The following is a 12,610-nucleotide window of genomic DNA, read 5'->3' on the forward strand; positions in this document are numbered from 1 at the left end:
AACCCCTTCATTATAGAGGCGTTTCCCCAGGAACGCTTCTTGTTTGAAAAGAAGTGGGGGGAGTGGTTTCCTGACTTGGAGACTACGACTCCCGGCATCCCCTATGCTCCTGCGCATGCGGGAAAGATGGGAGACGAAGAGAAGCAGCAGCCGCGCGTGCTGCAGATGGTAAGGCTGGCCGCAGGGAGGTGGGCAGCGTTCTTCTAGGCTAGCAGGCAGAAATCCAGCAGGTTAAGCCTAAAGCAAATCAGCAACCACCCATTAATTATAATTAGTGGAAATTGCTGCAGTATTTCTCTTTCTCTATATATATTATCTATCTATCTAGCTAATCTCTGTCTGTCTATGTCTGTCTGTCTATCTCTGTCTGTCTATCTCTGTCGGTCTATCTATCTATCTATCTATCTATCTATCTATCTATCTATCTATCTATCTATCTATCTATCTATCTATCTATCATCTATCTATGATATAATCTCTGTCTGTGTCTGTCTGTTTTCACCTACCTACCTACTTACCTACCTACCTACCTACCTACCTACCTACCTACCTACCTACCTATGGCTACAATAGCTGGGGAAAGGATGGATGGATATAGAGAATAAGTAGAAGAAAGGAAGGGTATTCTACCCTCTAATACAGGTGTACTGCTCTCAAGCCATTTTTGCCCAAAGAAACCCCACCTTTTATAATAGAATAGAATAAAATAAAACAGAACAGAATTCTTTATTGGCCAAGTGTGATTGGACACACAAGGAATTTGTCTTTGGGACATATGCTCCCAGTGTACATAAGGAGAATAAAAATACATTCGTCATGAATCATAAGGTACAGCACTTAATGATAGTATAGGGTACAAATAAGCAATCAAATCATACTAGGAAACAATCAATATAAATCGTAAGGATACAAGCTACAAAAGTTACAATCATACAATGGTAAGTGGGTAATAGGAATGATGAGAAGATTAATAGTAATGCAGCCTTAGTAAATAGTTTGACAGTGTTGAGGGAATTATTTGTTTAGCAGAATGATGGCATTCGGGGAAAAACTGTCCTTGTGTCTAGTTGTTCTGGTGTGCAGTGCCCTATAGCGTCGTTATGAGGGTAGAAGTTGAAACAATATATGTCCAGGATGTGAGGGGTCTGTAGATATTTTCACAGCCCTTTTTTTGACTCATGCAGTGTACAGTCCTCAATGGAAGGCAGGTTGGTAGCCATTGTTTTTTCTGCACTTCTAATTATCCTCTGAAGTCTCCGTCTTGTTGGGTTGCAGAGCCAAACCAGACAGTTATGGAGGTGCCGATGACAGACTCAATAATTCCTCTGTAGAACTGAATCAGCAGCTCCTTGGGCAGTTTGAGCTTTTGGGGTTGGCGCAGAAAGAGCATTCTTTGTTGTGTTTTTTTGTTGATGTCTTTGATGTCAGGTGTCCATTTTAGGTCTTGAGTGAGATATGATAGAACCTAGAAATTTTACCTTCCAGCTTCTGATGTTATTTCTCTTCCTCTGTCTGTAGGTACGAGCTGAGGGGTCGGATAAGAGCTGTGTCACGTTTGTGCTCAACAATGAAGATCACACACTTGGCAATTCTTTGAGATACATGATTATGAAAAAGTGAGTGTAAGGTTCTGTTGCAGGGTGGATCCCAACTTTTCTTATTCGGAAGGAGAACTATTTTTCCTTTGAAGACAAAAAGCTTCAAAGGGTACAGGGCCAGTCCTATAACGCCCCTTTAGATTAGATTAGATTAGATTTATTACATTTATATGCCGCCCTTTTCCCCGAAGGGGACTCAGGATGGCTCACAAATCAATCAGGGAAGAGGGTACAGACAGGGGAATAAAAAAGACGAGACATAACAATCTTTATTATTATTATTTATTACAACTCTTTAAAATAGCTGGTTAATTGTTCTAACTGTCAGGAAACTTCTCCTTAGTTCTAGATTGCTTCTCCTCTTGATTAGAAGCATATATCTTCTTATTTTATTTTATTTATTTATTTTTCAACCAAATTTGGTACACAGAGGATTTACCCTCTCGAAACAGATCCTAGAGGGTGGGGAGAGAGAGGGACACCCCTGGAGTGTGTGTGTGTGTGTGTGTGTGTTCCAGCATAACTCTGGAATGCCTGGGCCGTTAAGAAGAGCAAGTGCGGTGTCCTAGAGCTGAAATTGTTTCTGATATCATGGGAGGGTGAAGTGATAGCCTGGGCCGTTAAGGAGAACGAGTGAGGCATTCTAGAGCGGCAATTGTATGTGATGTCAGTTCCTTTGCAGCTTCCTCCCGTGACATTCACCTTCCAATGGATCAATGGAGAAACGCCTGATGGGTTTGGGGCATATATATATGCAGGTTTTGGTGTATTCGGATCTTTTCCCGTGTGAGATTGAGAGCATCTTGGCGACATTTCGACGAGATCCCACTCGTCATCTTCAGGCTGTGCGAGCAAAGCGTGATCGGTGCTGCTGTCCCTCTATAAATACTGGTGGCGGTGTGTGGAGTGCTGGCTCTGTTGCTGCAAGCAGATTGGTTGGCTGTGTTGTAACATCTTGATTAGTTGATGAAGTTGATGTTTGCAGATTAGTCAGCTGTTTTGTAACCTCCTGTGTGGCTGAGGTACTGGCTGTGTGCCTATTGTTCTTTTGTGTTGTAATGACCTGGGTAATGGGGTGTGTGATGACCTCCTGAGCTCTATTTTAGTGATAGCTTGAGTCCTGTACTGCAACCTCCGATCACGCTTTGCTCGCATATGCACGAGGCCGAAGACACCAGCCTGAAGATGACGAGTGGGACCTCGTCGAAACGTCGCCAAGATACACTCTATCTCACATGGGCAAAGACCCGAATACACCAAATATATATATATTAGATAACATATATCCATTTGAGTACTAAATGTAGAGCCCAACCTTTCCTGGCGTATGATTTTCAGAGCATCAGACAAACAGAGAACATCCTTTGATGTTTTCCCCTCTGCCTCTGTCACAGTCTTCTCTTTCTTTTTCCTGCAGCCCTGAAGTTGAGTTTTGTGGTTACAGCATCACCCATCCCTCGGAAAGCAAAATCAACTTCCGCATCCAGAGCAGAGGTGAGAGCGCTCAGCCCTTCTTCCTGGGGGGCGAGGGGGGGCAGGAGTGGGGCAACAAAAATAGGCCGGCCATCTTCTCCCTTTCATGAGAAAACCTCGTGCCTGCTTTTTCAGCTCACGAGCTCCATTGCCCCAGGGAGTCTTGTCTTTCCAGAACGATGACAGGTCACCCTCCAGTGAAGGGCAAGGAGGAAGCGGATTCTGCTCTAATTTGCCGTTAAACCACAGCAACAAGGATTGTGTCTGTAAAAGAGCTGCGTAGAAAATTCAGTTTCTGGGTAGCTAAATCTTTTTTGGTCTCCTGTCAACATTTCAACTTTTTTTTTTTTTTGCATTTCTGTTAAAAGCAGATCTCTTTCAAGTTTTGCAGGGATTTAAGATAGCCTTCCCTCCTTAAAATTAAACTTTGAATGTGTCCCCCCCCCCCCCCCACACACAAATTAAGATTCTTTCCTCACCCAGTCTAGGCTTTGACATGTCATTTGGACTCTGGTATAACAAACCAAGAGAAAATTTGCAGCGTGATTCAGAATGTAAGATATTGGCTAAGAGACCCAAGAATGGAAAGTTCCCAGGTAAATCCTGCTTCTGGTATGAATTGGGACAATCCCTCTCCAAGCCTGAGATCCTTTCCACCCGGTTTAAGGGAGGCTAACACGAAGTACAGAGGCTGCTCTAAGAATTGTAATTAAATAGTGTACATGAAATGGATTGGTCTTCAGATGCTACCCAGGCCTTTGGATAACTTGGTTGTCTGCCTTTGATGACCCAAGAATTGCATGCGAGGATATATGCAGAATATATAGCAGTGATGGCAAACTTTTTTGGCTCGTGTGCCGAAAGCTGGGGGAGCGCGGGGGGGGGGGGGGGCGTGTGCGGGCATGCCACACAGAATGCTATGTGCACGACCCCAGGGCGAATGCTCCCACAATCAGCGTTCCCCCCCCCCCATTTTTGGCATGTTTTTTTCACCCTCCCCAGGCTCCAGAGGCTTTTAGGAGCCAGTGGAGGGTCAAAACAGCCTCCCCCCTACCCGGAGGCCCTCCGGAGGCTTCAGGATCTTTCCTGAACCCTCTGGAGTGCGAAAAACCGGCCCTACAGGCAAACCGGAAGTTCAGGAACGTACTTCCGGTTTGCTCGTAGGGGCAGTTTTAGCACTCCAGGGCATTCAAGAGCCTTCAGGAGGCTTCCCTGAAGGCTCAGGAGGGCGAAAAAACCCCTACGAGCAAACTGGAAGTCACTTCCGGTTTGTCTGTAGGGCCAGTTTTAGCCCTCCAGAGCCTTCAGGGAACGCTCCGAAGGGCTAAAACCAGCCCTACGAGCAAACCAGAAGTATGTTCCTGAACTTCCGGTTTTCCCATAGGGCTGGTTTTTTGCCCTCCGGAGGGTGAAAAATGGCCTCAAAAGAAGGCCAAAGTCAGCTGGCCAGCGCGCACATGTGTGCTGGCCAGCTGACAGGGTAATGCCTCGCGTGCCCTGACAAATGGCTCTGCGTGCCATAGATTCACCATCACGGATATATAGACAGCACAAACTGCAAGGCAGGGGAGGTTAAAAAAATACTCATAATCCTAGTCATTCAAGGCGAACCCCCTTGCATGACATAAGTCCGAAGGGATGGCATTCGTTTGCACTGACGTGGCTGCCATCTTGCCTTAAACAAGCAAGGAGATCAGCTGGTGGGAGATGCAGGGAGTTCAGCTCCTTTTCTGATCTTCCATGGTCATTGCAGACTGGGAGGGGTTTTTAAAAAATGCAGCCTAATAATTACTGTTCACATTACTAATTTACAAGGCAAAGCCACGAATTGGAGGATAAGTTATTTTTATCTTATTTGGGCCCTGGGAGATTTGTATGGATCCCAGCGTTTCATGTTGACCATCTTATTGATGCCACCTAAAGTCTGATAGGATGCGGTGGCTCAGTGGCTAAGACGCTCAGCTTGTCGATCGGAAAGGTTAGCAGTTCAGTGTTTTGAATCCCTAGCGCCGCGTAACGGAGTGAGCTCCCGTTACTTGTCCCAACTTCTGCCAACCACTCCGAAAGCACGTAAAAAATGCAAGTAGAAAAATAGGGACCACCTTTGGTGGCAAGGGAACAGCATTCTGTGCTCCCTCGGTGTTGAGTCATGCTGGCCACATGACCACGGAGACGTCTTCGGACAGCGCTGGCTCTTCGGCTTTGAAACGGAGATGATCACCATCCCCTAGAGCCGGGAATGACTAACAGGCATGTGCGAGGAGAACCTTTACCTTTTAAAGCCTGATGATGTCAGCAGCATACAAATCATATAAATAAATTTGATTTTTCTCTGATCGCACAGGAGGCCTACCTGCTGTAGACACGTTCCAGAAGGGACTGGAAGACCTTATGGGTGTTTGCCAACACGTGCTTAACACATTTGAGGTAAGTCAGAGTAATTTGCCTGGCAGAGAAGATATAACATCTCAATAAAGGAAATACAGAAGACTGTAGGTAAAACCAAGGCCAAAGTCCTGAGGTTTTGAATGGAGCAGGGAGTAAGAAACCTGATACGGAACATCTTGAAAACCCCAAACTGTTCATTGGACAGTGTAAATAGGGGATCGTCAAAGTCAGTAGCATGGTGCGCTATAAGATAAGCAGGCATAGTCACAAGCTTTTAGGTTTATATACCATTCCATAGCACTTCATAGCATGCTTCGAGTGGTTTGCAACGTAGAAGTAGTATTTCTATGTTGCCCCTAACAATCTGGGTCCAGAATACAGTAGAGCAGAGCAGAGCAATAGGAATAGAATGGAACGGAACAGCTGGAAGGGACCTTGGAGGTCTTCTAGTCCAGCCCTCTGCTCAAGCAGGAGGATCTATATTATTTCAGATAAGTGGCTGTCTAGTCTCTTCTTAAAAACCTCCAGTGATGGAGCGCCCACGATTTTTGAAGGCAAGCTCTGTTCCATGGATTAATTGTCCTCACTGTTAGGAAGTTTCTCCTTAATTCTAGGTACCTTCTCTCTTTTGTTAGTTTCCAACTATTGTTTCTTGGCCTGCCCTCCAGTGCCTTGGAAAATAAATTGACCCCCCTCTTCTTTGGGGCAGCCCCTCAAATACTGGAACACTGCTATCATGTCGCCCCTTGTCCTTTTTTTCTCTAGACTAGCCAAACCCAACTAGCCATACCCAGTTCCTGGCTCCATTCTAAGGAGGCTAGAATCAGAGTCCCCTGAAGCATGAGAAGGGCGGCAAATAAATTTGATAAATAAGTAAAAAAAAAAAAGACATCTGTGAAGTTCCCAGAAGATGATCTAATTAATTTACAAGCCTCGAGACAAAGTTCAAAAGAAATCCATTCGTTTATTAGGATCAACATTCTGACATGTACTCCTGCGGAGCCAAAACTGGCTTCCGCTTAATTGCGTTTGAACTTTACCCCTCTATCTCCTCCCTTCTATCATGCGTCATAGATCATATTCACAAACTAGGTTGTAGAAATATGAGATCCAACTCTGGCCGAAGGCATGCATGGAATCCTCCCTCGAATGCCAACCTGATAATAGTCATGGCAACGATTTACAAGTTGACAACATAAATGAGGGGATCTTAATAAAGCCATCATTGGTGGCCATTTTCATGCCGGGATGCAGAGGTGGTATTCAGCAGGTTCTGACCAGTTCCGGAGAGCCAGTAGTGGAAATTTTGTGCAGTTTGGAGAATCGGTAAATACCACCTCTGGCTGGCCCCGCCCCCATCTATTCTTTGCCTCCCAAGTCCCAGCTGATTGGGAAGAAATGGGGATTTTGCAGTATCCTTCTGCTACGCCCACCAAGTCACGCCCACCGAGCCACCGCCACAGAACTGGTAATAAAAACTTTTGAATCCCACCACTGTCGGGATGGTGAAGCAACAGACATCCGCTAATCAAAAGACTGGACTAACTGTCTTTTACTGAAGTGCTTATCTCTGATTCTGTAGACCAAAAAGTCAGAACCTTTCTTTGTGTTCTATTGCAGGCAAGTGTAGAAGAATACAAGGCCATGAATGATTTGACAATGCAATAGTGTGCCGACACCCACAGAATGGGTAAACCTCTGCATACAGCGACGGGTTTGGGGACTACGACTTATTAAAAGGACATTTTGGTTTTTTTATTTTAAAAAAATATCTCTTTTTCTAAGACCTGCGTGATGGGATCCACATTCTCCCTTTAAGGTTTACAACACGCCTATCGTCAGGGAGCGGCGAGAATCCTACGTTAATACTGCAGGTATTTTAATTCAATGGTGGTAACTCTTCAAGATCTGAAAGTTTCTAGGTTTTCCCCACCCAAGTGAAAGTTCAAGTCCCTGGCCAGCACTCACATGTCCATCACATGATCCAATCAATCACCAACCCAACTGGAGATGCCTCCCAGTCACGCCACTCCAGGTGCGGGGCAAGATGTCCTTGACGCTCTGAGAAAAGGAATGTTGTTATGACTATATATCCCCCATACTCCATATGGTGTAACAGGGCCCAGCGTCCACCACATGAACACACGCAGCACGCACGCACATGTGCACAGCGCATGCATGCGTCCTTACCTCCTGCAATGCCTCCACGACGCTCCAGATGCTTGTCGGAGTGTCGCGCAGGCGCTGTATGCTCCTTGCGCGTGCGTGGAAGCACCAAAGAGCTCAAATACAGGTAAGGAGGGCAAGCGGGTGGGCCCTCCGGAGCACCGTACAGGAATGGTACCCAGTGCTCCTGGCAGGCACTGTTATGCCCGGACTGGGGCGTACCGCCTCCAACACACCACTGGTGTGGACATACGTTCTGTTGTGCCCAAGGGAAGGACATGAAAAGTGGGTGGAAGCTTAAGAGAAAAAAGATTGAAATAAGGAGGGATTTCTTAACCATGAGACCTATTAAGCAGGAGTGGCCTGCTTCTGTGGTGCTCCATGAAGGGAGGGTTATCAAACAGAGGGAATCAATCAATCTTTATTATGATCCCAGACAACCAACAGAGGTTGGGCCAGTGGTGAAATTCAATTTTTTGCTTCCGGTTCTGTGGGAGTGGCTTGGTAGGCGTGGCTTGGTGGCCATGGCAGGGGAAGGATGCTGTAAAATCGCCATTCCCTCCCGATCAGCTGGGACTCAGGAGGCAGAGAATAAATGGGGGCGGGGCCAGCCAGAGGTGGCATTTGCCAGTTCTCTGAACTACTCAAAATTTCTGCTACCGGTTCTCAAGAACCTACTGGATTTCACCCCTGGGTTGGACAGTCATTGGTCTGGGATGATGTGATGAGGATTCCCGCTCTGGGCAGGGAGACTGCAGTGGGAGCCAGAAAAAGCCAATACAATCCTAAGTTGCATTAACAGAGGGATACAATCAAGGTCAAGGGAGGTACTAATACCACTCTATAAAGCCTTAGTAAGACCACACCTAGAGTACTGCATCCAGTTTTGGTCACCACAATATAAAAAAGATGTTGAGACTGTAGAAAAAGTGCAAAGAAAACCAACCAAGAGGATTAGGGGACTGGAGACTAAAACATACTATTGACATTTGCAGGAACTGGGCATGGCTAGTCTAGTGAAGCGAAGGACTAGGGGAGACATGATAGCCCTGTTCTAATATTTGAGGGGCTGCCACAGGGAGGAGGGGGGTCAAGCTTTTTTCCAAAGCACCTGAAGTCCAGACAAATAATGGATGGAAACTGATGAAGGAGAGATTCAACCTGGAAATACGGAGAAATTTTCTGACAATGAGGAACAATCAAACAATGGAACAGAAGTTGCCTTCAGAAGTGGTGGGAGCTTCATCACTGGAAGCTTTCAAGAGACTGGACTGCCATCTGTTAGAAATGGTGTAGGGTCTTCTGCTTGTGTGTGTGTGTGTGTGTGTGTGTGTGTGTGTGTGTGTTGGACTAGATGACCTACAAGATCTTTTACAACACTCTTCATCTGTATCACCCCCATATTGTTGAAACTACAAAATTGACCCAAGGGAGACCAATACATTGGAAGGCTTATTTATGTAGTATTTGCCTAAATCTTTGCCCTGATGCCTTGTCTCAGTCTTTCATTTGTGAGAATTTTTTGGTTGAAACTGAATTAAGATTCCCTGACAGTTAGAACAATTAACCAGTGGAACAACTTGCCTCCAGAAGTTGTGAATGCTCCAATACTGGAAGTTTTAAAGAAGAGATTGGACAACCATTTGAAGTGGTATAAGGTTTCATGCCTGAGCAGGGGGTTGGACTAGAAGATCTCCAAGGTACCTTCGAACTGTCTTGTTCAATATTCTATAAGACAATACAGGGTTTTCCATGCCAATGTGCGGAACTGAACAAAAATCTTTCGATCCCTTTACAACAAAACAGTTCTCCCTCAAAAGTTTTAGATGCTGTTGCAAATTGTGTTCTGTCAAGGTTGTTGAAAGCGGCTTCAAATCTGTTGGTCGCATCTTGTCGACCTGTTACTACAAATGTTGCACTAATATCTGTTAACCAGCATTTTATTCAGAAAAAAAAGTGATTCTCATTTTAGTCTACATTAAACACACGTTATAACTTGCATAGACAAGCAGAAAATCCTAAATCCTAATAATATAGTGAGAATATTACAAACTCTTCAAAGGTTACTAAAGTTTAAAAAAACCATAAAGTACAGTTGCTTTGGATCAGCTGGAATTTAGGAAAGATTGGATTCAAAATTAAATCTCTCTCAGACCATCTTTCTGAATTAAATTGGAAAAATTTGGAAAATTGGAAAGCTACTCTGATAGAGGCCTAAAGGTAATTTAGCATTACGGGTATTCTTTAATTTATGACAATTTGTGCAGATTCTCAGCCATCCAGGTCATGGTTGTCCCAAAGGTGCTTTTTCAGGAGGCAACTGAACTTCCTTGGTTTTTTCTTCTTTTGAAGACATTTCACTTCTCATCCAAGAAGCTTCTTTAGCTCTGACTGGATGGTGGAGAATGGAAGGATTTATACTCCTTGTAGACAGCTTATCATTTGCATCCTTTTAGAGTCGGATGTGAGTATGAATGGATTTCCATAAAAATTGCAGACTACAGGAACCATTTGCACTACTCAGGTGACTGAGGACGTAGATAAATCCCCATGTGGCCTCAACGACCCTCTAAAAGGATGCAAAGGACCAGCTGTCTGCAAGGAGTATCAATCCTTCCATTCCCCACCATCCAGTCCAAGAAGCCTCTTGGATGAGAAGCCAAACCTCTTCAAAAGAAAAAACAAGAAAGTTGCTTCCTGGAAAAGCACCTTTGGGATCGCAACAATATGTTTAATGATAGTTCAAAATTTTGATGGTGTCAGGAAAAGCAACTTACAACCCATCCTCAAAGTGACCACTGTCACAGTCAGCTGATCACAATTTAGCACTTGGCAATCGGCTCACATTTTTGCAGTCATGCAATCACAATTTCTGACCTTCCCAGCTGGCTTCTGACAAAATCAGTGGAGGGAGCTGGGTTTGATTAACGACTCTGATTCACTTAGTGACGATATGATTCAGTTACCAACCACAGTAAATTGGTTGTTACTTTGGTCCAGCTCAGTGCGAAATTCACCGTAAGTTGAGAAATACCTCTAGGACAGGGGTGTCAAACTCGATTTCATTGAGGGCTGCATCAGGTTTGTGTTTGACCTCGGGTGAGCGTGGCCAGCTTGACATCACTCGTGTCAGCGAAAACGGGCTCCCAAGCTCCGTTTCCGGCTGCGATGGCCTCCTGCAACCTTTAACAGCTAAAACAGAACTCGAGGGGGGGTTGCATGTGGGCCAGTCCCTCACTGTTTCCAGAGTGGCCCTGTGGGCCAGATTTAATCACCCAATGGGTCAAAACCCTTGAGTTTGACATCCATGCTCTAGGAGGTTGAGCCCGAAGGAAAGACACTAAATTGGATGGAGTCCCAGTAGATGGATCTAGGGTCAGTGGTGGGTTGCTACCGGTGCGGACCAGTTCAGCTGAACTAGTAATGGTTTGGGGGGCCGGGTTGCTGGAACCGGCAGCAACCCAGGTCAGCCACGCCCCTGAACCGGTTCTCTGGGTGCCACCACAGGCGCCACCATCTTGTTTTTCAGTTCTTCGCATGCACAGAACAATTTTAATTGCATTGTGCATGCGTGTGCAGTGCACATGAAGCGCACAGGTTTGCAGCACGCCCACGAGCGAACTGGCAGTAGTGCCTGCTGGAACCCACCCCTATCTAGGATTATAATTTCAGTCTTTTATCAGTAATCTATTTAATTCGCTTCCTAGCATGAGGAACGTAATGAAAGCAAGGGGTGAGGGATAAAGACAGAAACATTGGCAAGATCCAAAACAGAGGGCACTTATATGCATTCCGGAGGATAGCAATAGCAATATAGCAGTAGACTTATATACCACTTCATAGGCCTTTCAGGCCTCTCTAAGCGGTTTACAGAGAGTCAGCATATTGCCCCCAACAATCTGGGTCCTCATTTTACCCACTTCGGAAGGATGGAAGGCTGAGTCAACCCTGAGCCGGTGAGATTTGAACCGCTGAACTGCTGATCTAGCAGTAGCCTGCAGTGCTGCATTTAACCACTGTGCCACCTTGGCTCTTCTCTTTCAGGATCTGCTGTGGTATCCTAAGCAAAGAAATCTTTCTAAATAGGAGAATATAATATAATCACATATAACCAGCTCATAGATTGACAACATACTAGAATATCTGCACTCAGGGATTGGGACATACATATATATATATATACATACATACATGTTTCTGGAGTGGTGAAAGGTAGGCATTCTGTAAAATCTTGCAATGTTACTTTTAGGATTCGTGACATTTGGGGCCAGAGTGGCACTTTCTCCTCCTCAAACAGGACTTTTGTTTGAATTTGGTGTCATCTCGTTCTTGGCTAGGCTTAGCTTGCACTACGTTGAAGGTTATGGTGGCTCACTGTCAGTGGTGGGTTTCAAAAATGTTTAGAACCTCTTCTGTAGGTGTGGCCTGCTTTGTGGGAGTGGCTTGCTGGCCATGTGACTGAGTGGTCACATGGCAGTCGTGTGACTGGGTGGGCGTGGCCAACTTGTAAAATGTGGTAAAACTTAATGCTCTTGCTTAGCAATCAAAATGTTGGCTCAGAAACTCTGGCATTTGAAGCATGCAAGTCTTAAAGCTGTCAAGTTACAAGACCCTTGAACCCCTAACCATTTGGACAACAAAATCCCCAGGGGTGTTCTAACTTGACAGCTTTTAGACTTGTGGACTTCAACTCCCAGAATTCCTCCTCCAGTCATGTTGGCTCAGAAACTCTGGCATTTGAAGCATGCAAGTCTTAAAGCTGTCAAGTTACAAGACCCTTGAACCCCTAACCCTTCAGAAAAAACCCCCCAGGGGTGTTCAAACTTGACAGCTTTAAGACTTGTGGACTTCAACTCCCAGAATTCCTCCTCTCGCTCTTCATCTTGATGATGTGCGGACGGGCAGAGGGAGGGAGTTGGAACCGGTTCTAAACGGCACTGTAGATTTGTGGAACCTCTTCTATAGAAGAGGTTAGAACTGGCAGG

At 45.3% G+C, this 12,610-nt stretch overlaps 1 protein-coding gene across 1 annotated transcript; it reads left to right on the top strand.

Annotated features, from left to right (window-relative positions):
- The first annotated feature begins 61 nt into the window (after positions 1-61).
- On the top strand, positions 62-9,113 carry LOC148043169 (DNA-directed RNA polymerases I and III subunit RPAC2-like). The gene is made up of 5 exons (XM_087727235.1): positions 62-168; positions 1,519-1,616; positions 3,016-3,092; positions 5,416-5,498; positions 7,080-9,113. Exons 1-5 carry the CDS (start codon positions 127-129, stop codon positions 7,125-7,127), a joined length of 348 nt encoding a protein of 115 aa, XP_087583361.1. The 5' UTR covers positions 62-126; the 3' UTR covers positions 7,128-9,113.
- Positions 9,114-12,610: the final 3,497 nt, after the last annotated feature.

This window comes from Thamnophis sirtalis, unplaced genomic scaffold (genome assembly GCF_051295495.1).
Source record: "Thamnophis sirtalis isolate CommonGarterSnake01/CBP01778 unplaced genomic scaffold, rThaSir2_p1.2 scaffold_13, whole genome shotgun sequence".
Taxonomy (NCBI): domain Eukaryota; kingdom Metazoa; phylum Chordata; class Lepidosauria; order Squamata; family Natricidae; genus Thamnophis; species Thamnophis sirtalis.